This window comes from Panthera leo, chromosome C1 (genome assembly GCF_018350215.1).
Source record: "Panthera leo isolate Ple1 chromosome C1, P.leo_Ple1_pat1.1, whole genome shotgun sequence".
NCBI lineage: Eukaryota > Metazoa > Chordata > Mammalia > Carnivora > Felidae > Panthera > Panthera leo.
In genome coordinates, this window is record NC_056686.1 from 95,477,029 (window position 1) to 95,500,878 (window position 23,850).

Here is a 23,850-nt window from a genome sequence, read left to right on the forward strand (position 1 = left end):
TCTCTCTCTGCCCCTCCCCTGCTCATGCTCTGTCTCTCTCTGTCTCAAAAATAAATAAAAATATTAAAAAAGAAAGAAAATAAGAACAACATTTACTTTGTAACTGTCTTTATTTCTAATTGGTTTATCCTCTCACATAAATCTATATTGATTCTAAAATACAGTTAAGGGGATAGAGACAAGCCTAGCATGCCTAGGTAAAGCATGAGCTTGTTAGCATCACATCCCTGATTGTCTCCCAAAAAAGCAAAAGTAGATTTCCCACGAATTTTCAGATTCTGCTTTTGAACAGGACACCTAAAAGTTCTTCCTTCAAAGCAGATTCTTTCACAGGTGATGGACTCAAATAGAGCTGACAGTGTATGCATGAGCAACTACGTGATGAAAATTTCAAGAAATGTTATTATCATAGCAGGAGACCTATAACCCTTCAAAGTATTTTTTCCTGGCTCTGTTTCATATCTGCACTTCATAATATTCCATTGTTTAACAACAACATAAAGTATTTTCTGCATCAGAAAGCCAACTCCACCTAGTGAGTTCTAAGATAACGCATAACTTCAAAAAATTGTTTTAATCTAATTCAATAGCTGTCTGTTCCACAAAAGACTGAACTCGTTGGTAGATAGGAGTATGTGACCGTGTTATTAAATTTGGAAGGTTTTGTTCTTATTGCCTCACATTATTTTACCAATAAAATTTTTGTAGAATTGAGTCAGACTTAATGTGATTTCTTTTTCTTTGCACTGGATTATTGATAATATGGAAATTTATGAATTCATGCTGCTACGCATCACAGATGATAGATTTTCACCTCTCTCTTCTTTAGGCCTAGTATTTCTCCTCATGGAGGGGTGGATACTTAATCCTGTTCAGCACTACATCCCAAATACCTAGAACCTCAGAAGTTCTTCAGAAATATTTGTTATATGACAGAATACGTTCAGGCTCTTTAAGTCTAACTTCAGTGTATTGAAGGTTCAAAATAGATTACCACTTACTAATTAATATTTTTGAGAAGAGAGCCTTAACTATAGTAATATAGTTTCATTACTTTTCCTGTTGATGATTTCCACTTGGTGACATTATTTACATTTCAGCCTGTACTGAGAAGGAACAATTTGTTCTTCAGACAGGAAATCATTGCTTATGTTTGTTTCTGTATTTGTAGTAAAGGATACCAAATAATTGGGATGTGTACCTTTGCTCACTATGCACATGTATTCATCTAAAAAAAAGACCATATTTTATTGGTTTGTTTTTTGAAAAACCATATTTTAGTTTTCAGCTGACATTTTACCGTGGTGTCCTTTCCTATCAAATTGAGATGTGGTCATCTGCATTCCCTGACTGATTAGTAACGGGAGCTTTGTGTGCCTCATTGAAAATAGTATTTTTTTTTTAAGAGTACAGCTTTGCTTGTCTTTCTTTATCTGTCTAGATATATACAAAAATATTGTTTACCAGACTTTCAGCTAAGGACCTCCATGGGCATCTGTCTAAATTACACATATCCTCTCTCTATCTTTCAGAATATATTCACTTATCTCCCATTTCTCCAGTGGGTTTTTGTTCTTGCTTTTGGCTCCCACAGAATCTCCCTCATCCCCCCTTCTCTGGTTGCTTTCCAAATGGATCACTTTTCCCTTTAAAAATCTTCCTTTCAGAGGCACCTGAGTGGCTCAGTCGGTTAAGTGACTCTTGATCTCAGCTCAGGTCCTGATCTCAGGGTCCTGATTTCAAGCCCCACGTTGGGCTGCAGGCTGGGTGTGGAACCTACTTAAAGTAAAAAATCTTCCTTTCAGTCCCTTATCCTTCCTTTCCTGGGACAAATGACTACCACATGAGGCCAAGAGAAGTCATTTAAGGAAGAGCACTGAAGCAGTCTTAGAGGCTTAGAATGGAGCCAGTTGTTCTATTCCCATTGGGATTAAAATGGTAAAGGGGTCTTGGTTATCCCATTCTTGTCCATGGTGACACTTAAAGTTCCTGAAAGGTGTTGCTACCCCATAGAGTAAAAAGGAAAAACTCTTGTATCTCCAAAGATAACTCCTGTTCTTCCCATCCATGCATAGTCTAAACCCCTCAGTAGACTTTTATTATGAAGACAAAGGCAGTCTCGGGTTAGGATTACTTGGAATTAGTAGTAATTAGTGGTCAACTTGAGCATGCTGGGTTTCACCATGTATTTATTCAGTACCTTACTGTAGTGATGAGCATTGTCGGTTCACATTTAAAATTGTCATTAAACACCCATACCGCACTTAGAGCCCACCTTTTACTTCTCGGTCCTGGCTTCTTTACTCCTCTTCCCCTTCTGTTCTCTGAAGAAAAACCATCCTTCCCAACTGAATAGCTAGCTGCCTCCCTCCACATTAGTCTGCAGTGACAATAGAAGTTGCCACCCTTCCAGCCTCTGACTTGGGACATAGAGCTTGATCTCTCTTAATATGTCATCCTAGATACTCTGTTCTACCTTCTCACACTAGGATGTATAATTAGCACGGTCCCTGCTTCTGTTTGCCTGCCCTGACATCTTGCTCTCACTGTGTGTGGCTCTCAAACCACACCTAGTCCCCTTTTTCATTTGACCCTGTCTGTACACTCCCGCCACCCTCCTCTACCCCCACAAACTTCTTATTCCTGTTTACTTGCTACACTTCTCAATGTGAACACTCTGTACTTCTCAGCTAGGCTAATCAGGACCCTCTTCCTGCGACCTTTTCTCTGAGTAGCTTGTTTCTTGCCACGTTTCCTTGCAGTATCAGACTGTGTTTGTGATTTAAGAATCTCACCTCGATAAAATGTTTAAAGTCTCATCCCACAATCATACAGCTCCCTCCATAGAATCCCCTAACTAGAAGAAGAAACCCTTTCAATCTTATTTATGAGCTCTTTTTAACTATGTTAGCCTTGAAGTAGTTTCTGCACTGTTAATACATTGTGAGTTAAAGAGGCTGAGCACACCTCGAATGAAGTTTTTCAAGTTCATAGTTACTTAAAGTATCACACTCAGGTTATAGTCTGTGGTCTGGGTCTCCTTATGCAATACTTCAGAGACAGTTTTTGGATTATATGCCCCCCTCAACCTCATGGTGTTTCCTGTGATTCATTAAGTTGCTGATGGTCCTATTGATCTGCCAGCACCCGCCCACTTCCAGGATTGGTCTTTTCCTTCCTGTTCCTTCTGAGTGTAAGGTCTGAGGCTTAGAAAGTCATGATCAAATAAATTGTACTTGGTGTTCCTCTAAACATTAATGATACTGTTTAGAAAACATTTAAACAAGCAGAGGCAGTGTGTTTATTTCTGCTCTCAGGCCTTAAACTTGTCTGGCAAATTCTGAGCTCCTTAAGAGCAAAGGACTTCATCTTACTTAGTCAAATCTCTCTTCTCTTATCATTGCCCACATCACTTAGCATTTGTAGTACCCAGCAAACATTAAGTGTTCAATAAAAGCATTCAAAGCATGTGCTCTTGTGAATCAGCCATATGTCCAAAAATTTTCCCAGACTTCTCCAGTGCTGTTTTGGTTGTCTAACCCTAATAACACAGATTTTTTTTTGTTAACATTTTTGTATATTTGATGTTAGGCCAAACATGTCGTGGTTTGTAGACATTTATAACATTCATTAGTTTAAAATAAAGCAGTAAGATTGATTCCTTATTACTTCTTTTAGAATTTATTTATGACAGTTTAAACTGTTTAAATTTTTTTTTTAAGGTTTATTTATTTTTGAGACAGAGAGAGACAGAGCATGAATGGGGGAGGGTCAGAGAGAAGGAGACACAGAATCTGAAACAGGCTCCAGGCTCCGAGCTGTCAGCACAGAGCCTGACGCAGGGCTCGAACTCACAAACCGCGAGATCATGACCTGAGTCAAAGTCTGCCGCTCAACCGACTGAGCCACCCAGGCGCCCCGAAACTGTTTAAAATCATAGCTTCAGGAGTCAGACTAATTGGATTCTTTATTTTAGTGTTTTTCATACTTTGACAGGGACACATAGTAAAAAACAGACTATATTGTGACCCAGGGAACGAACACACACATACACACACACACACGTACATATGCATATACATATACACACCCCTATATTTTTAGATCAGAAGAAAAGTTTCTTGAAACATTACTCACAACATTCAATGCTCTACAATGTTTTCTGTTCTATTTTATTTTTAAGCTACTGACAGACCCCTACTAAATTGAAATTAATTCCTCCAAAGTCCTAGGGAATATCTGTTTATGTATTACTCATTCAGCTAACAAATGCAGTACTCACTATATACCATTTATTATACCTCTCCACTACTAACTTTGGCTTTGTGACCTTGGGACAAAGGTTCAGTTGTGTTCAGTTTCTTCTATAAAATGGAGATATAAGTGACGTACACCTCCAGAGGTATGTTGTTAGGATTAGATTAGATGTGTAAAACACTGAGTACAGTGCTTGGCAGGTAATAAGCACTATATAGTATTAGCACCTCCTTCATTGTTTCTGTTGTTATTAAAAATTACTTTGGTTGGAACATTCCATGTTTCTGAAACACTATATATAAAGCATATAATACTATAACTTCATTTTCCCTTTAACTCTCATTATGTGCTTTTATATTTTTGAACTAGAGATATAATTTAGGTATAGTGAAATGCACAGATCTTACGTGATGATACACAGATCAATAAGTTCCAACAAATGCGTACATCCTACATCCCCATCAAGAGACAAACATTCCCATCACACCAAAAAGTCATCTTGTGCCCCTTCCTGATTCCTTGTTCCCCTACACCCAGAGGCGACTGCTGCTGTGATTTTTTTCACCATGAAATTGTGGTCGTTTCCAGTTTGGGGCTGTTATGAATAAAGCTGCTTCAGACAGCTATGTGTAAATCTTTTTGTGGATTTATGTTTCCATTTCTTTTGGATAAATACTTAACTGCAGACAGGCGTTTTTCTACCATTATAATTAATTTCCAGATTAACGTCCAAAGTAATTACACCATTTATACTCCCACCAGCAATATGGTGAGTGTTCTAGTTGCTCCATCTCCTTCCCAACATTTGATGTTGTCCGTCTTTAATTTTAGCCTTTCTAGTGGCTTTAAAAAAATTTTTTTTAGTGTTTATTTATTTTTGAGAGTAAGAGCACACATGTGCGCACGAGTGGGGAGGGGCAGAGAGAGGGGGAGACAGAGGATCCAAATTGGGCTCCTCGCTGACAGCAGGGCCTGATGAGCCCAGGGCTCAAACTCACAAACCCACGAGATCATAACCTGGGGTAAAGTCAGAGTTCAATCGACTGAGCCACCTAGGCACCCCTCTAGTGGTTTTCTAGTGTTATTATTGTTTTAATTTACATCTCTTTGATCACTAATGAGCACTTTTTCATGTGCTTTTTGGCCATTTGCATTTTATCTTTGGGTCTGTGATCCATCCTGTATATGGTGAGATAGATGTCAACTCTCATTATACAGCATCCTGAATAAAAGAGATTAGGATCTAATGTGCCATTAGAGTTATATTCTAAAATTCTAATTTATGTTCAAGAGCATTAATTTGTTCAGTACTTATTGACTGTCTTTACACATTTTCTTCCCCAGCTCAGAAACTTATTTACATAGACCCAGTCCAGAATATAGATGTAATTTGTTCCAACCACACACATAGATTCCCCACACACACAAAAATAAAACAGAACAAAGACCACAAAACTGAATACATTTATTTCAATTTCACTAGGAGTTTTCATAAGACTCTTTGGAATTTGAATGTTGAAGCAGCTACATTAAGCTGTTTACCCATATTCTATCAACAAGCAGCCTACTAGCTAGAAGTATCACACTTAATATCTGTTTGTACTAAACTTACCATTTTTAGTCTTCAAAAGAATTTAGTGCACTTTAGTCAAATAATAATAAATGGTCATCTGTCCTTATGTAAATAGTTGATTTTATAAACATCTGCGGCTGCAAGCTGACTCCAAAGGGAATCTTTGAAGCTCATTCTACTTTAAAGTCAGTTTGCTAACTGTATAAATTAATATTACCTTAAATGATTACACTAAGTAAATCATAGATTTTCTTAACAGCGGAATAAAATATTGACCTCACTAACTATGATAAGAGTAAGGAGAAGCTGAGACATCAGGAAAAAGCTGGAAAGTGAACATCTGTTCAATGTTTTGGGCTTGAGTGGAAATATAGGATATAGGAAGAAGAAAGATGTATGAGGAATGCTTTTTCCTTTGAGTCATTACAGTCTAGGCAGGAAGAAAAAAAAGACAGAAAAATGAGAAATGTTTAATCATAATGCAGAAGATAAATACCAACTGACAATATTACATAAAATGTCACATAGCAGTTCAGGATTAATTACTAAATAAATACTGTTAATGGTTATTCAGGTTCCCAATATATTTTTGGTGATGTATTACTTTGGAGTTATCTGGGGATTGGTGAATTTTGTTTTGCTTTTAATGAAGATTTCCTGGCTTAGTCCAGTTTTACAGAATCTTAAATCTCCAGGATTTAAAACCTCCAGGAGTGGGTTTAGTCATTGGGTCTAAAAGGAAAATCTATACTCTAAACTTGGTTATTGAAAAATTAATTTCTATTTATAGTATTTACTATGTGCCAGGTACTTACAGGAAGCATTCTGTATTACTCATTTAATTTTTATAATAAACCTATAGGTAGAATGTTGCCCTTATTTTACAGATGAGGGATCTGAGGTACAGAGAAGTTAAGGGAATTGCTGAAGGTAAACAGATAGAAAGTAGTAGAGCCCGGATAACAATGCCAGTTATGTTAGACTCCAGAGCCAAACGTTATTAAAGAAAATAAATGTGTAGAAAGGCTAGATTTGAGAAAATAGCATTTATGGTTAAGTGGATTAATGGGTTTTCAATAATATGTCAGAAGTATTTTTTAAATCATGAAAGTTTTCATGTTAAATTCTGTACCATTTTCCAAAAATTAAAGTTTAATTCAAATGTGGCTAACCTCTCTTTTATTAATATTGTCAAACATTGAAATCCAGTTTTCTTTCAGTAAGTAAGAGGAACTTCTAAAACAAAGGGTGTACTTGTAATGTTATCATCTTTATCCAGAATGGTTTCTTTATTTCCAGTTATTCATGCAGCTACTTATAATTTATCAGGGACTCCAGAGTATAAATTATTTGAAAATTAGTAGATTCAACTTAAATGTGAAAAGGATAGCTTTTTAAAATATATTTTTAATGTTTATTTATTTATCTCTTTTTTTTTTTTTTTTTTGAGAGAGCAAACAAGCAGAGAGGGGCAGAAGGAGAGGGCAGGGGAAAGAATCTCAAGCAGGCTCCACATTGTGAGTGCAGAGTCTGACATGGGTCTCAATCCCATGAACCATGAGACCATGACCTGAGCTAAATCAAGAGCCGGCTTAACTGACTGAAGTCACCCAGGCACCCCTGAAAAGGATAGTTTTAACATGCTTTTGTTGTAGCATTAATTAAAACCATCCTGGAATCATGTTCTTTGGTCTTTCTGGTCTCTGGCAATGGAGGTATTCAGATATTTTTAAAGGCACAAAGTTTATATTGCTGATCACTTCAGAATTGGCAATAAATTGCAAAGATGTATCCTAATCCATTTAGGGTTCCAGCCTGAGTCTTAAATAAAACTCATACTTGAATGTAAACCCCCAGTTAAGTAGGCCTTGTCTTCACTTTTCGATATGGAACCATCCTTTATGTTGGTGATTATCATCCAAAGAATAATGATTTCCTATTTTAACATTGGAAAAAAATGTATAGATAGATAGATATCCACATACACACTTATATATTACTATAATAGTATGCTATTATGCTATATATATAGTATTATTTTCATGTGTTATATTATACTATTTATGTACATTATTATATATAATAAAATGTATAATATATATATTTAAAATAGTATAAATAATCTTGGGGAGGGGAGAGGAGGTGACTGCTTCATATTTCTTTTTGAAGTTTATCATAGCAAAGCTGATAATTTTAGAGAGCAAGCATGGCAAGCTCCAAGGACATTATATGATTTTACTTTAAGCTTTCAGTATTGGTATGTTTCATTCCGCCTATGACAGGAAAAATGAGTAACAGATGACTGTATGTTTTGTCTGCTGTAGTAATACCTTTTATCAGTGAATCTGTCTAACCAGCCAATTATCTTCCTGTTGTCTGAAATTAAAGACCATTATGTTTTCTGAAAATGTAGAAATTTCTCTTCAGTTAAAATACATGTTGTCAGTGAAGTGAAAATAATGAAATTGCAGAAATTGATTGATTTTAGCTATATTACTGAATTCCTCCTGCAAAAACTCCAATCCAGATCATTTAAAATTTCTTATAAAATAGCTGACATATCATTAGAGTATTAAAACTCAGCCTTGACAGTTTTTAGTACTTAGTAGATACTTGGTCTCTAAATTTTGACTTGAGATGTAAACAATAGAGGTAGCATATCTAGTCATTCCCCTTGTGGTAGCCAGCCTCCAAGAGGGCCCCCAATGACCCCACCTCCTGATATTCATACCCTTTGTGCAGTCTCCTCCCACGTGTACCAGGTGGGTCTGTGTGACCAATGGAATACATCAGAAGTGATGGTATGTCACTTCTGAGGTTAAGTTCTAAAAGATACTCGCATGTCCATCTCTGTCTCTCTGTCTCTCCGTCTCCCTCTCTCCCTCTCTCTCTGTCATGTCACTTGCTCTGTGGGAAGCCAGCACACTGCAAGGAACCAAAGCCTATGCCAACAGCTTGACTACAACCTCATGAGACACAGAGCCAGAACCACCCAGCTTAACCCCTTCCAGATTCCTGACCCTCAGAAACTGTGTGAGATTTAAAAACAACAACAACAACAACATTTACTATTTGAGTTGCTACATTTGGGAGTGGTTTGTTAGGCAGGAATAGATACCTAGTACACACCTCCAGTAAAGCTGTTTCATTCTTCAATTCTTAACATCTATTTTTGGTTAATTGTTCTATTAAACCTGTCATCCATACCACTTACCTGACTGAGGCATTGAGTTGGCTGAAAAAGACCGTATTCCCCCATTTTCTACTCCAGTGTTTGGTATAATAAATACAGACTTCGAATTCACTTTTCCCATATCTGGGCCCCATAGTAGAACTTGCCTACAAGAATTGTTTTGTGACAAGGAGGCTTTTTTAGATTATTCCACAGATTCTTTTCATTTATGTGCAAAGCCACCAATTTTGTATAACTTGTAATTACCATGCAAGCGATTATGGAATTACTGGGAAGTACTTCAAGAGAAAACAGACAGGGTAACAGCTGTTCTCAGAGAAGTCTGAGACCTTACTAAAGAAGCTCCTCGTCTAGGACTTGTAACTCAGTGATGCTTATTAATTATACTGGATAATAACAGTGTGGGTTTTTTAAAGTCATGTTTTCAGGGATTAGTTAACTATATACTCAAACCTGAGAGACAGCTTCTCAGCAAATCTGTCAAGGTCACGAATCGTACTCCCAGCTCTGCTCTCCCATCCCACTTTTTCTTCTCTGTGCTATTCTGAAAAGGAGAAAGCCATAGAAATATTCAGGTTTACGTTTGCCTTTCTGCCCTGCTAAACCAATTTCAGTACTAATAATCATTTCTTTACCATCACTAATCAGACAGAAATGGAAATCATGAATAAAACAATGTGCAATAAGAACAGTGGAATTTCAACTTTTTAAAGGTTTTTTCCTCTTCTTTTGTCTAAATATTTTTCTGAACCTGGATTTGCCTTAGGACATTAATAGCTAGGTTGTCAGTCTCAAGTTTGAGGTATAAAACTCAACACAGATGTTCTTCTTTTTCATTTTTTTAATGTTTATTTATTTTTAATGTTTATTTTTGAGAGAAAGAGACAGACAGAGCATGAGTGGGGTAGGGGCAGGGAGCGAGAGGGAGACACAGAATCTGAAGCAGGCTCCAGGCTCTGAGCTGTCAGCACAGAGCCTGATACGGGGCTTGAACTCACGAACCTTGAGATCATGACCTGAGCCGAAGTTGGACGCTCAACCGACTGAGCCACCCAGGCGCCCAATGTTTATTTGTTTTTTTTAGAGAGAGAGAGTGCGAGCAGGGGAGGGGCAGAGAGAGACGGAGACAGAGAATCCAAAGTGGGCTCCGTGCAGACAGCACAGAGCCTGATGCAAGGCTTAAACTCACGAACTGCAAGATCATGACCAGCGCCAAAGTCGGACACTTAACCAACCGAGCCACCCAAGCACCGCTCAACTTAAACAGATGTTCTTGGTGAAAGGAAAACATTGATGAGTCCCTGCTGTTTGACACTATTTCTTTTAAAAGTGTAACTAAAAACTAGCCTTTTCTGTTTTGTTCTCACCATGACTTAAAAAATAAAAATAGCCAGTTCAGGAATTGGTCTTGTCTTTCTCCATCCTAAAATGGTAGAGAGACTATTTCAAAATTTTACTGAGGATTTGCTTTTTAATTGGGAGCTGAAAAACTAGGATTCTGTCTCGGACTCAATCTTTCAAATCTTTACCCCTTTAATTCACATGCTTACACGCGCACACTCGTGCATGCACACAAACCTGTAGTATGGTCAGGAAGGTGGTTATGGTTATCTTGAGATGGTACCTTAAAGGAACAGGATTTATTTGGCTCTTCATATTTTCAGTATACCAGTATTATCCAAATACCCCAATAATGTCATCATTTAAAATGGTTGTAGTCAAGCTAGAAGTAAAATACAGGGCTTCTAACGCTGCTTTGAACAGTTGCCACGTGACACCAACACAATTTAGAGCATAAGGCTAAGTGGTTCCTGGATCTTGATCTTGGATAGTCTAACGAAGGAAGCATCACCTTTTCAGCACTGAAACATTCTTCTGTATTAAACCCCGTTTTGCTTTATTGTCGGTGGGGGAGGGGGTTGTTCTCTGTTTTGTTTTGTTTTTTTAAGCATAGCCATTGAATTGTGAATTTCCCTTTTTTTTTTCAAATGATTTCCTCTTTGTGGATGATGGTGGTAAGAAAACCTAGCTCCTAAAAATAAAGAAGAAGAAAAGAGAAAGAAAACCTGCTTCTGATGAAATAATTTCTAAACATTGATAAATGTCAGTCGTTTTTATGACTAGACTTCATTTGAAAGCTTAAATTATATAGTACTTTGCTGTGGTTTTTGAGAAAGTTTCCTCAATGCTGTATTAACACCTCATTTTTGCTTTTGGTTGTAAAATGTCCCAGGAAACGTTTCCAAGTCTGTGTAGTAAAGGAATTGTTAATGTCACTCTGTTACCTGCATGTAATCTATGATGTTCTTATGAAGTAATTACTTCAGGTCCCTCCTAGTAAAGCTGAGAGAATAGGGAAGCCAAAGACTTCTCTTTCTACTCCCTTCCTGATCCTTGGACCCAACTTGACAACCCAGGCCCTAAAGCGGATTTCAGCCCCCATTCCCTACGCACCTTCTCTCGCAAGCCTGAAGCCCACCAAGCCTGAGGGGCACAAAAAGGAAGGTGGCAGATAGCAGCTGAACAGAGACTAGAGGAAAGGGTAGAATTTGGCAGCAGGTAGAAGGGATTTTGTCTGCACCTGGTTGTGAGTGCCTCCACCCTCCTGACCCACCAATAACTGAGTGTTCAAATCACAAATAGTCATAATGCGAAAACACTTTTAGTGTCCTTTACTTATCTACAACTGCCTTGTTACATCCCTAAATATGTAAACTCATAAACTACCTGCTGGTAGTACAAGCATTCATAAGCAGAGGCAGTAGCGTGGTGGTTAAGGACATAGACGTTAGAGCCAGGCTGCCTGGGTTTAAATCCTACTGCTTTTAAAAAAAAAAATTTTTTTTTTAACATTTACTCATTTTTGAAAGACAGAGTGTGAATGGGGGAGGGCAGAGAGAGAGGGAGACACAGAACTCAAAGCAGGCTCCAGGCTCCAAGCTGTCAGCACAGAGCCCGACACGGGGCTCAAACTCACAGACCGTGAGACCATGACCCAAGCTGAAATCGGATGCTTAACCAACTGAGCCACGCAGGCGCCCCTAAATCCTACTTCTGACCACTTGCTAAATGAGTAACCTGGAACAGGTTACTTGGCCACTGTTTAATAATTTTCTCACCTGCAAATTGAAAATGATAGCCCTACCTTATAGGCTTATAAAATTTAAATAATCTAATGTGAATATAAATGCTTACAACAATGTCTAATACATAGTTAGCTCTACATAAGTAATTGTCCTCGTTAATGTGTGCCCCCTCTCCACTGTTGTTTCTACGTTCAGATGGCTCAAGCACCAATGAGATCTGTAGTCAGCAGGTTCCATTCATACTACCACCACCACCTTTAATGTGTAACAACTAGCAATTCTCCCTCCGCAATAGTTTTAAAAAGCAAAATGCTGATGTTTTTCTCTTTCCCAGGCCCAACACAGAGATACTTTCATTGAAGAACGCTATGGAAAATACAACATCAGTGATCCTTTAATGGCCCTGCAGAGAGACTTTGAAACACTGAAGGAGAAAAATGATGGCGAGAAGCAGCCGGTCTGCACAAACCCACTCTCTGTTCTTAAGGTGGTGATGAAGCAATGCAAGAACATGCAGGAACGCATGCTGTCCCAGCTGGCCGCGGCCGAGAGCAGGCACCGGAAGGTGGGTTCACCCAGCTGACCTGTGCCACATAAACTCTTAGGAAGACTTGATAAATAATACCAGATACTTTCTTGTCAGCTGCCAGTTTCCACAGTAAGTCAGCTGGGAGGTCTCCCCGGTGTCAAAAGCCCCGCAGCTTGCCCCGGAGCCAAGAGATCAGAAAGAAAACACAAGTTATTCAAAATGTTAAATTTAGGGAGGATGCCAGACACATTACTAAAGACGGCATTCCTTCTCGATATGACACTCCAAAACACTGGCTATGTTTTTTCAGCTCTTGATCGTCCAGACTTTGGCAACAAACTGGGGTCTGACCAAGCTTGTAGGTGAACAGAGTGTTCCCTATTTGCTTACTTAAGTGATAAATAACAAGATGAGCAGGTATTTGGGGAATGCTGGATGAGGGAGAGAATTTACCTGACTATAAACATGGAAGCCAATAGATTATTTTCACGTGTTCCTACTTTTGAGTTTCATTGCATTTTACTTTTCGTAAAATGATAAACAGTCCCTAGGATTGTTTACTTTAAAGCTGTTCGAACCTATTAGGAAAGAGTGTGTGTGTGTGTGTGTGTGTGTTTGGCTCCCGGTCTTACAGCCCCGAGCTAGGAAGGCAGACCTGTGCTTTCCTCTACCTCATCTCATTGGAATTCTAATGCTTATGATTTTATTCCCTGACCTGTCATTTACCGCTGAAATCTGGCCTGTAAAAGGTGCTTGGCTAAAATCTACATTTTCTAAAAGTATTGGTTTAGATTTATACCAGCAAGGGAGACATCAACACATCTAGCAGGAAACATTTTATTCTGAAAAATGGGGTCAGTGGCTGCAAATTGATGAACTTTAGTTTACTTTTATGATTGCCTGCATTAGAGAGCCATCTGCTTAAAACGCACCTGACAGATTGCTTCAGCATGGGTCTTGCCCATGATTTTTCTTAACTCTTCACAGTGTCCAAATGAAAGGCCAGAGTAGAGATTCTTAACCATGGATGGGCCTCAGATGTTCCATGATCCTCCAGAAAATATACAGAATGCCAAAAGTTTATGCATTTTTGTAGAATGTGAATTTTTTCCCATATCTTTAATTGAATTCTCAGAATTGTCCGGGACACAGAAGAGTTTAACCTCTGGTCTAGAATGAAGTGAACTAAAGACATTTATGCCCAATTTAAAATGTATCAGTGGCGGGGGGTGGGGGGGAGCGCCTGGGTGGCTCAGTCGGTTGAGTGTCCGACTTCGGCTCAGGTCATGGTCTGTGAGTTTGAGCCCCGGTCGGGCTCTGTGCTGACAGCTGGGAGCCTGGAGCCTGCTTCGGATTCTGTCTCCCTCTCTCTCTCTCTGCGCCTCCCCCGCTCATGCTCTGTCTCTCTCTCTCTCTCTCTCTCTCTCTCTCTCTCTGTCAAAAATAAATAAACAGTAAAATTTTTTTTTTTAAATGTATCAGTGCGTTTGGGTTAGTTGCCTAAATTTGGGGGGCTTTTACATAATCCTCTACGAAAGGCTTCACAGCATCCTTGTCTGATAGGCAGGCCTTTTTCCCCTTTCCTCCATGAAGCAGTTGAACTGTGCTGAATGGCTGGCTGGCCATGATGCCCATGAAAGGTGTAGTGTTGAGATGATTTGTGGCTCTAGGTGATTAGGGAGAGAAAGAAGTTAAAAATAATTCAAAATTGTTTAATACTATATTTCAACGTAAGTTCCTTTAAGTGAGTGTCAAAGATTTTAAATCAACCACCTGTCTTTTTTAAGTGTTTTATCAAAGTAAAACACTGACTTTGTTACAAATTCAGTAGTACCTAGGGGCTTATAATTAGAGTGTTTATTGGCCCTGTTTGCCTGAGAGAGTCCCAGTTGTTGTCTATCGCCTTGGGATAGTCATTAAGAATACCCCCTTTGACTCTCAGAAGTGTTGTGGTTTGAACAGTAAATTATATGGTTACTCTGCTTATTATGAAACACAGAGTTCCCTGATCCACCTCTCCCCATTCCTTCTTCTCCTCAATATTCAGAGACAACCACTTTTTTCCTTTTGACCATTTATTTTGGTTGATAAATTCCATATTTCTAAATGGTATACCATTCCCCCCTTATCAATTCTTTTTTTTAATGTTTATTTATTTTTGAGAGAGTGAGAGAGAGAGAGAGACTGGGAGCGGGGCAGAGAGAGAGGGAGAGGGGGAATCCCAAGCAGGCTCCATGCTATCAGCACAGAGCCCAATGCTGGACGTGAACTCATGAACTGCAAGATCATGACCTGAGCCTAAATCAAGAGTTGGATGCTCAATCACTGAGCCACCCAGGCACCCCCACCCCCTTATCAATTCTTGACACTTAAATTGCTTCCTCTCATTATAGGTGCAGATTTATCTTGCATCTTGCCTCCCGTTCCACCCTACCACCTTCCCAAAACAAACAATGCCCTTTCCTTACTCACTCTCGGTCGTATCTGCTATTCCCAAATCCTGAGACTGTCACATTCAGTTTCCTCTGAGGATAAACGTCTGCCTAATGCCTGGTCAGTAGACACCTAATACTCTTTGTACAGGAATCAGGTGGAAGGGACAAATAAACTCCTGGAAAATACAGATTTTGAGCCAATCTTCTTGTTTCCTATCCTTCATCTGACCTCTCCTCAGCAGCACCTGCCGCCTCCAGGTTCCACACCTCTTTGGGGCCCTGCAGGGCGAATCAGCTTCCTCCCCCACACCAAAGGAGCCACCACCTCTTGCCTCCTTCCCTCCTTTAACATTTCTTGTCTGCTCCAGTCTGTCTTTGTGGGTGTTTATCTTTTCATTCCATTTCTATAATTTTAGAGGGCTCTCCAAAGGGAAAGGAGATGATCTACCACCCGTAGCCAAAAGCTTATCTTTTTACTAAATTGAAAAGTTAGAAGTTGTTTTTTAATTTTTTTTATTAATGTATATTTATTTTTGAGAGAGAGAGAGAGACATCAAATCTGAAGCAGGCTCCAGGCTCTGAGCTGTCAGCACAGAACCTGACGCAGGGCTCGAACTCACGAACTGTGAGATCATGACCTGAGCCAAAGTCGGACACTTAACTGACTGAGCCACCCAGGCGCCCCTGTTTTGTTTTGTTTTATTTTTAGGTAATCTCCACACCCACACCCAACATGGGGTTCGAACTTACAACCCCAGGGTCAAGAATCCAATGCTCTACTGACTGAGCCAGCCAGTTGCCCAAGTTAGGGTTTTTTTTTAAATTGGAAGGAAGTATACCAAGATGTTTTCATTTTGGTAAACGAAAACATTTTGTGTTTAAAGAGGAGTTTCATGTGCCAGAAACTTTTCTCCCTCCATTAGTGAAGAGATAGGATGAGAAATGGTCGTGGGGAGGACAGTGCTCTGTCTTAGAGGAATGGGCCAAGGCACCTCTGAAGGAGGAGCAGAAGCTGCTAGGAAATCCCTTGCCTTTCAGAATATTGCAGTTATAGGTAGGATTATGTGGGAAATGTCCCTTTATTTTTTTTTTCCTCTGTACTTTATTTTTTTTTGTTAATATAGTTTATTGTCAAGTTAGCTAACATACAGTGTATACAGTGTGCTCTTGGCTTTGGGAGTAGATTCCCATGATTCATCGCTTACATATAACACCCAGTGCTCATCCCAACAAGTGCCTCCTCAATGCCCATCACCCATTTTCCCCTCTCCCCCAACCCCCTATCAACCCTCAGTTTGTTCTCTGTATTTAAGAGTCTCTTATGGTTCACCTCCCTCCCTCTCTGTTCGAAACTATTTTTCTCCTTCCCCTCCCCCATGGTCTTCCGTTAAGTTTCTCAGAGTCCACATATGAATGAAAACATATGGTATCTGTCCTTCTCTGGCTGACTTACTTCACTGAGCATAATACCCTCCATTCTATCCATGTTTTTGCAAATGGCAAGATTTCATTCCTTCTCATTGCTGAGTAGTATTCCATTGTATATATAAACCACCCATATCTTCTTTATCCATTCATCAGTTGATGGACACTTGGGCTCTTTCCAGAATTTGGCTATTGTTGAAAGTGCTGCTATAAACATTGGGGTACATGTGCCCCTACGAAACAACACTCCTGTATCCTTTGGATAAATTCCCTAGTAGTGCTATTACTGGATTGTAGCGTAATTCTATTTTTAATTTTTTGAAGAACCTCCATACTTTTCCAGAGCGGCTGTACCAGTTTGCATTCCCGCCAACAGTGCAAGAGGATTCCCGTTTCTCCACATCCTTGCCAACATCTGTTGTTTCCTGAGTCGTTAATTTTAGCCACTCTGACCAGTGTGAGGTGGTATCTCAATGTGGTTTTGATTTGTAGGGAAATGTCCCTTTAAATTTGTGCAGTATTTGCCTCCAAATTGGGCTTAATCCTTTGGTGCCAGGATAAGTGGAATGGGGTAGGCAGGTTAATCAGAGGCCTTGTGAAAAATCTACACATAAGATCCCAAGTGTTGAGCCTTTTTACATGCAGGAAGAACTCGGAGAGTCTTTCCACCTCTTAGCTAACTGCATACAAAATGTGTATTACTGACTAAGCAAGGCACAGTGATTTGAGCTTGAGGGAAAGATCTCAGCTTGCAGCTTGCAGCTTTCCATGGTCCTGCCTTGCTTTGTCACCCACACCCATCCCCTAATCAGAGCAAACTGCATCCTTGGAAACCTTCTCAATCCCTATAGCTAATTAGGTGCTCTCTTCTATTTACATGCCATTTTGTGCATGTTGAAGTAAAGCATAGATCTTACTGTTTTCTAGCACATAGCTTACATCTCTTTTACCCTGCTAGATAATGTGATCCTTGATGGCCCTGACTGGGATGGACTGATTGATCTCTAGAAGTATCTTTAAGTGCTTAGATAGGCACTTAGTATTTAATTGTATTACAAGTGTGTTTCCCTGCTATTTGGATATTATTATTTTTTAATTCTTTAAAGGTGATCCTAGACCTTGAGGAAGAAAGGCAGAGGCACGCACAGGACACAGCTGAAGGAGATGATGTCACCTACATGCTGGAGAAGGAGAGAGAGCGGCTGACCCAGCAGGTAGTTAGGTGGAGGGGCTCACAACACCATTTGCCTGAATAGCATTTCTCAAAGATCGTTCTGCAGGGTAGAAATTAGTGTTGCTCAAAAAGAAAGGGCTTTGTGGTCAAATCTGGGAATTACTGGATTAAACAAAGTTAAATAGATTTCTAATTCAATTTGTTGGACCCTGTAGTACAGAAAAGCACATTGTGAGTCTTAAGAACAAGATAGGGTATTCTGAGTTTAGCAAATCTATGTTTTCATAGAATCTTGTTTTGACATAGATCATCACTGTGGGACTGTCATTCTATAAAATGTACTCTGGGAACACTAGCTTCAAACTCTCAAGTATTTTGACCTAGGAATCCTAGTAAGAAATACATTTTATATCACCGCCCAATATATATACATACATAAACACATGCCTAAAACAAAAATCTGATGAAATCCCATATAACCCTTACTGGTTACAATAACCATTCTTTTTTTTTTTTTTTTTTTTTTTAAATTTTGATCATGGCTCATGAGATTAGTTTCCTCATCCACTGGGTCTCAGAGTTTGAAAAACACTAATAGTGTTCCATCAACACTTTCCCTCTAGGTCAGAGTTTCTCTGCCTTAAATAGGGGGTTGGGATGATAATTAAAATAGACTGCATTTGCATAACAAGTAGCGTTTAAATGCAACTATTCATTTTTAAGACCAGAAAGAATGATTACCAAAGCTTTCAAAGTGATGAGCCCCGAGTAACATGTAGAAGTGTTGAATCGCTATGTTGTACACCTGAGACACACAGAACACCGTGTGTTCACTCTACCAGAGTTAAAATCAATAAATCGTTCTGTTTTCATCAGCATTCAGCACGAAACCTGGTGTATATGGCTTCCTGTTTTCTGTATCGGTGGGTTCCAATCTTCTGAGCGCTCCATAGACCTAAAACACAGATGATGGCTCATATTCCTGCCGATAACAGTACAGGAAGCAGAGGTGCCTCCTCGACCATCAGGGAAAGATTAAGCCGTAGCATGTCCATTTCCATGGGAGGGACTGTAAGACTTCAGAAATACTGGAGCTAAGCACATGGCATCCATGGCGGACCACGTGCCAGAGAAGAGCTAGCCAGGACACTCGCCTGGAGAGTAGTTTTGCAGTGTATCTCTTCATTTTCTTACTCTAATCACCATGTATGGCGGCCTTCTTTTCCAGCTGGAATTTGAGAAGTCCCAAGTGAAAAAGTTTGAGAAGGAGCAGAAGAAGCTGTCCAGTCAGCTGGAGGAGGAGCGCTCCCGCCACAAGCAGCTCTCGTCCGTGCTGGTGCTCGAATGCAAGAAAGCCACCAGCAAGGCAGCCGAGGAGGGGCAGAGGGCGGGAGAGCTGAGCCGGAAACTGGAGAAGGAGAAGAGCCGGGTGAGCCAGTTGGAGGAAGAGCTGGCCGCGGAGCGGAAGCGAGGCTTGCAGACAGAAGCCCAGGTGGAGAAGCAGCTGTCTGAGTTCGACATCGAAAGAGAGCAGCTGAGGGCAAAACTGAACCGAGAAGAGAACCGGACCAGAACTCTAAAAGAAGAGATGGAAAGTTTGAAGAAGATCGTGAAGGATCTGGAGGCTTCTCACCAGCATAGTAGCCCTACTGAGCAATCCAAGAAACCGGTAACCGTATCTAAGGGCACAGCGACTGAGTCTCCTGTGCTGGTGTCTGTATTTTGCCAAACGGAAGGTTTCCAGGCAGAAAGAACCCACGGGAGCAACGTAGCCAAGGTGCTGACCACTGGGCTGCCTGGCCCCACCACTCCTACTTACTCTTATGCAAAAACCAATGGCCATTTGGAGCCCGAGATACAAACTGCCAAGGAGTCGGTTACAGGCAGCAGTGTGGAAAACCAAGTGCCTCCACGAGAGAGGTCTGTGGGGTTGGCCCAAGAGAAAGCAGTGGAGAATGGCGGGTGTCCTGTGGGAATTGAGACTCCTGTCCCAGCACCTGGTCACCTCCCGTCCAGCGGGGGCTCGCTGTCTCCCAGCAGCACCGCCTCCTCCTCTCTCACATCCTCTCCTTGTTCTTCCCCAGTGCTAACTAAGCGCTTGTTGGGGTCCTCAGCCAGCAGCCCCGGCTACCAGTCATCCTACCAAGTAGGGATCAACCAGCGGTTCCATGCAGCGCGGCACAAATTTCAGTCCCAAGCAGATCAGGACCAACAGGCCAGTGGTCTGCAGAGCCCTCCATCCAGGGACCTGTCTCCCACACTCCTAGACAACTCCGCCGCCAAGCAGCAGGCCCGCAACACAGTCACTCAGGTGCTCTCCAGGTTCACTAGCCAGCAAGGGCCGATCAAGCCCGTCTCCCCCAACAGCTCTCCCTTTGGCACAGACTATCGGAATCTGGCCAGCACTGCCACCTCGAGAGGGGACACCAGCCATTCCCCTACTCCAGGGAAAGTGTCCAGTCCACTGAGCCCTCTGTCTCCAGGGATCAAGTCCCCCACCATCCCCAGAGCTGAGAGAGGACACCCGCCTCCCATCCCACCCAAAAAACCGGGCCTCACTCCCTCTCCATCCACTACCACTCCATTGACCAAAACCCCTTCCCAGGCCTCCTCCTTGGCTGCCGCAGAAGACCTAGCCGGCAGCTGCTGTTCAAATGCCGTTGTGGCTAACGGCAAGGACGTCGAGATCCTTCTGCCTACCAGCAGCTAGTCCCTAGCGGGAGGCTCCACGTCTGACATTCCACCAGATTTTGTCCAAGAGCTCAGAGTCAAACCGTTGAGTCAGATCATGTTATTTATTTTGATAGTAGCTGAAACCATCTGTATAATACATTTAGTGTGTTTCACCTTTTTGTATTTTTTTAAGTAGAAACCAAGTAGTTTGGATTTGTATGACTCACACCTTTGTACTAACGCGGGAAGGGCACCTCAAAGACATCTCCAGCTCGGCAGTCACCAACCTGTTGTGATGGAGAAAGCTAATTGAGTACCAGGTGGTGATTTGCTATTTTGGGACTAGAATCACTCAACACTCATTTTGAATTATGCAGAAAGTGGTTTGTGTAAATTTTTATTCCAGATGAACGTGTTTAAAAAGTGCCTGAAATAAGACTGCCATATGAATGTGATTCTGCAGCGAAAACACAAAATGGATCATCTAATTCCTCCGTGAATCCTGAATGTTAAAAACCAACACTGCTTTTAACCCTCTTTTGCTGTTTTTAATATAAGCTCTGTGTCCAGAAACAAGGCTGCATCAGTAGGATGGGAATCCTAAAGGTGGTTGTGGACTCCCCACAAAGCTGAGCTTTATAGAGCCCTTGAGAAACCCTCCTGAGCAGTAAGCAGCTGGGGTGCTGATTTTCTTGTACTTCTGAAAAATTAAGTCACTCCCAGTTTCCTGCATAAATTCTTGAATGGAATGAAATCACATCTCCTTTCAAAAAATGTCTTCGGGCATCTACTGTTGTGTAAGGAACTTCTGATTCCAATCGCTATTACTTGAATAGAAAATGGCTACTCATTCTGTATAAAAGTTTTTCAACAGAATGAGATCTTTATTCTGTAATCAAAAAGCAATAACTGAAAAGTCACTCTCTTTGTAATATTATAAGTCAGAATTATACAGGTTTTACCAATATTACACTTCTTCTCCGAGCTGCCAACACTTGGTGTCTATATCTGTGGAACCAAATTAACTTTTCCCTAAATGGAAGAATGTGTGTGTGTATGTGTGTATACACACACACACACACACACACACACACACACACATATACATATATACATATATGTATAGATACACACCCCTTTACATGTTTAACATACACACACTTAAACACATAAATATTAGCGTGATTATATCTTTGGAGTTTGCAATATAGCATAAAGGACGAGTAGACATGCACATTAAGATTACCTGTCACAGCAACTAGATGCAGCTGGGACCCAATCAGTCAAAGGAGGAATCTTGTCCACAGGGACATGGGGAAATTCCAAATGAAGTCAGGTCTTCGGCATCACGAAAAACCAGAGCCAAACTCACCCCAGCATCACAAAACTCCACTGGCCAAATGAATGAGTGAAACAGGTCACTCAATCAAGCGCTGTAAGACAGCCAGGAGAGGGGGAGCTGTAGCAAACGGAAGTGCCCAGGCCCCCTGTGAAAGGAAAGGGCCACCCCTGTTGAGCTCCAGCTGCTTGCTGCCGTGCGATAGTGTTAGCCCAGGGTTACCAGCTCCTCAAATTTGGGGGAAAGCCAGATTTTCATAGAAACATTCTCATTTTTAAATATCAAAACAGATTCAAAAACAATTTTAAACTTCTGGTTAAACACTTGTGCAGCTGGGTTTAGCTCAGAAGCTGACAAGTTGCAACCTCATTCATTCTAGAAACTTCCATCATTTGCATCGTTGTTAGTTTGTGAGGACAGACACCTCCACTCTCCAACTTGTAGGCTAGTACAGCTGACAGAGGCTATAGAATATAATGAGGATCCTCGTCTTCCAAACAAGACTTTGCAACCCAGCTCAAACAAGGTGGTTATATGATTTGTCCATGGATGGAGAGGCCTTGGTGTCCTCACATACATTCTCCCAAGCCAGTGTCTACCCAGAAGCCCTGCCCTGCTATAATTTAAATCTACTTCTTCCCAATCCAATATGAATTGATGGGGGGACAGGCAGGTGATGGAAATCAATGTATAAATCACAATTGGTGTCTCCAGGGCTTACGATTTGATTAAGGCCAATACAGAAAAAATTAAAATACTACTAATGGCCCAGGGCATCTACCAAATGATGAAGGTGGTATCTTAGAAATCGCCCAAAGCGATCATGCATGAAATTTTATTCCCACGCATAGCCAAATGAAGTGTTGATGATAAAATAGCTGAACTTTTTAAACAGGAGAGGGGGCTATAGCCCCAGAGTTTTATTACCTCTCTTGCTTTAAATGGTAATCTTAAAAGTTGCATTGTGCTCTTCCTTTGTTTTGGCATAGATATATATAGAGAGAGAGAAATACTATAAGGAGGTTTATTTCTTAGGAAATGCACTGAATAATGTATTTCTTTTACAGTGTAATATGGGGGTGGGGGAAATGCAAAAGAAACGTGTATTTTTGCTAGTTGCCTATCTTCTAAGATAAATAAGCACAATATTGCAATGGATCCAATACTCCAGTTAGGTATTCTAGATTAGTATTTAAATTTGCTGTAGATTGTGTGTGTGCTAAGTAAAAGTTCCATGATTCACAATTTCGGTATTAACCCATGTTGTGAAAGCTGTGTTACTACTCAACAGATTATAATGGATGTGCGACACATAACACAAGCATTAACTAAATCATCGTTTGTAAAGCCAAATGTACCATGCAGAAGTCTTCATCCACTTTTATAGCAGACTACATTAAAACAAGTTAAATCATTCTGTCTGGGGAAAATCTAGTCTTGTTTGTACAAAGTGAAGGATGTTGCACAACAAGGCCTGTTTTGTTGGGGAAGGAGCAGGTGGTGTAGAGGAAGCACTCGTCTGTGGCTTTCAAAAACCCAAGTGAAGTCAGTGACCCATCCAGGTTAGACTCCAAAAGGAGCTGGCATATTGGTTTTCTTTAGAACGTTAGAGCTGGAAGAAGCCTTGGCAATAATCCAGTCTGTACTTTTCAAACCCTGGGGTGGGGGCGGGGGGGGGGTGGTTCTGGACCTGAGAATCTGAAAAAAGCTAGGCACCATCCCCAGACAAATGGATATACTAGTATGTAGAGTTTGGTTGATGGCTTCACAGGATCCAAAGACCCTGAAGCCATCCATGATTCACGTCCTCTAGCTTAAGAACGCCTGATCTTGTCGTGCCCTCTCATTTTACAGGTGACTATCAAATCCCTCATCGTTCCTCTTAGTCCAGTGCTGTTGTGCTACATCGTTAGCAAGTGAGAGCTGTAGGCAGACAAAAGCACTTGAAAATCTTGTGACGTTCAAACAATATGGATGTTTACATATGTTAAGTTTCTAGCATTTAAGCCAATTAATGATCATTTCAACAAACACTGGGTATGTCTTCCCGGAACAGCCTCACTGTCAGTAATGCTGCCTTGTCTTCCCCAGGTGGTCCGTCATGCCTTGGGTGGGGTTTGCTCCTCTCCCCTTTCTACACCTAGAGCATCCCTCCCTCCCACGGAC

The 23,850-nt window shown here is 40.7% G+C and overlaps 1 protein-coding gene across 1 annotated transcript in view; it reads left to right on the forward strand.

Moving 5' to 3' along the window:
* CTTNBP2NL (CTTNBP2 N-terminal like) overlaps positions 1–23,103 on the forward strand; it is a 51,769-nt gene extending 28,666 nt beyond the window's left edge. The window contains exons 4-6 of the mRNA XM_042953434.1: positions 12,444–12,674; positions 17,605–17,712; positions 18,901–23,103. Of these exons, the coding sequence (XP_042809368.1) occupies positions 12,444–12,674; positions 17,605–17,712; positions 18,901–20,382 (1,821 nt within the window). The 3' untranslated portion in view covers positions 20,383–23,103. The remainder of the gene's footprint in view (positions 1–12,443; positions 12,675–17,604; positions 17,713–18,900) is intronic.
* The last annotated feature ends 747 nt before the right edge of the window (positions 23,104–23,850 follow it).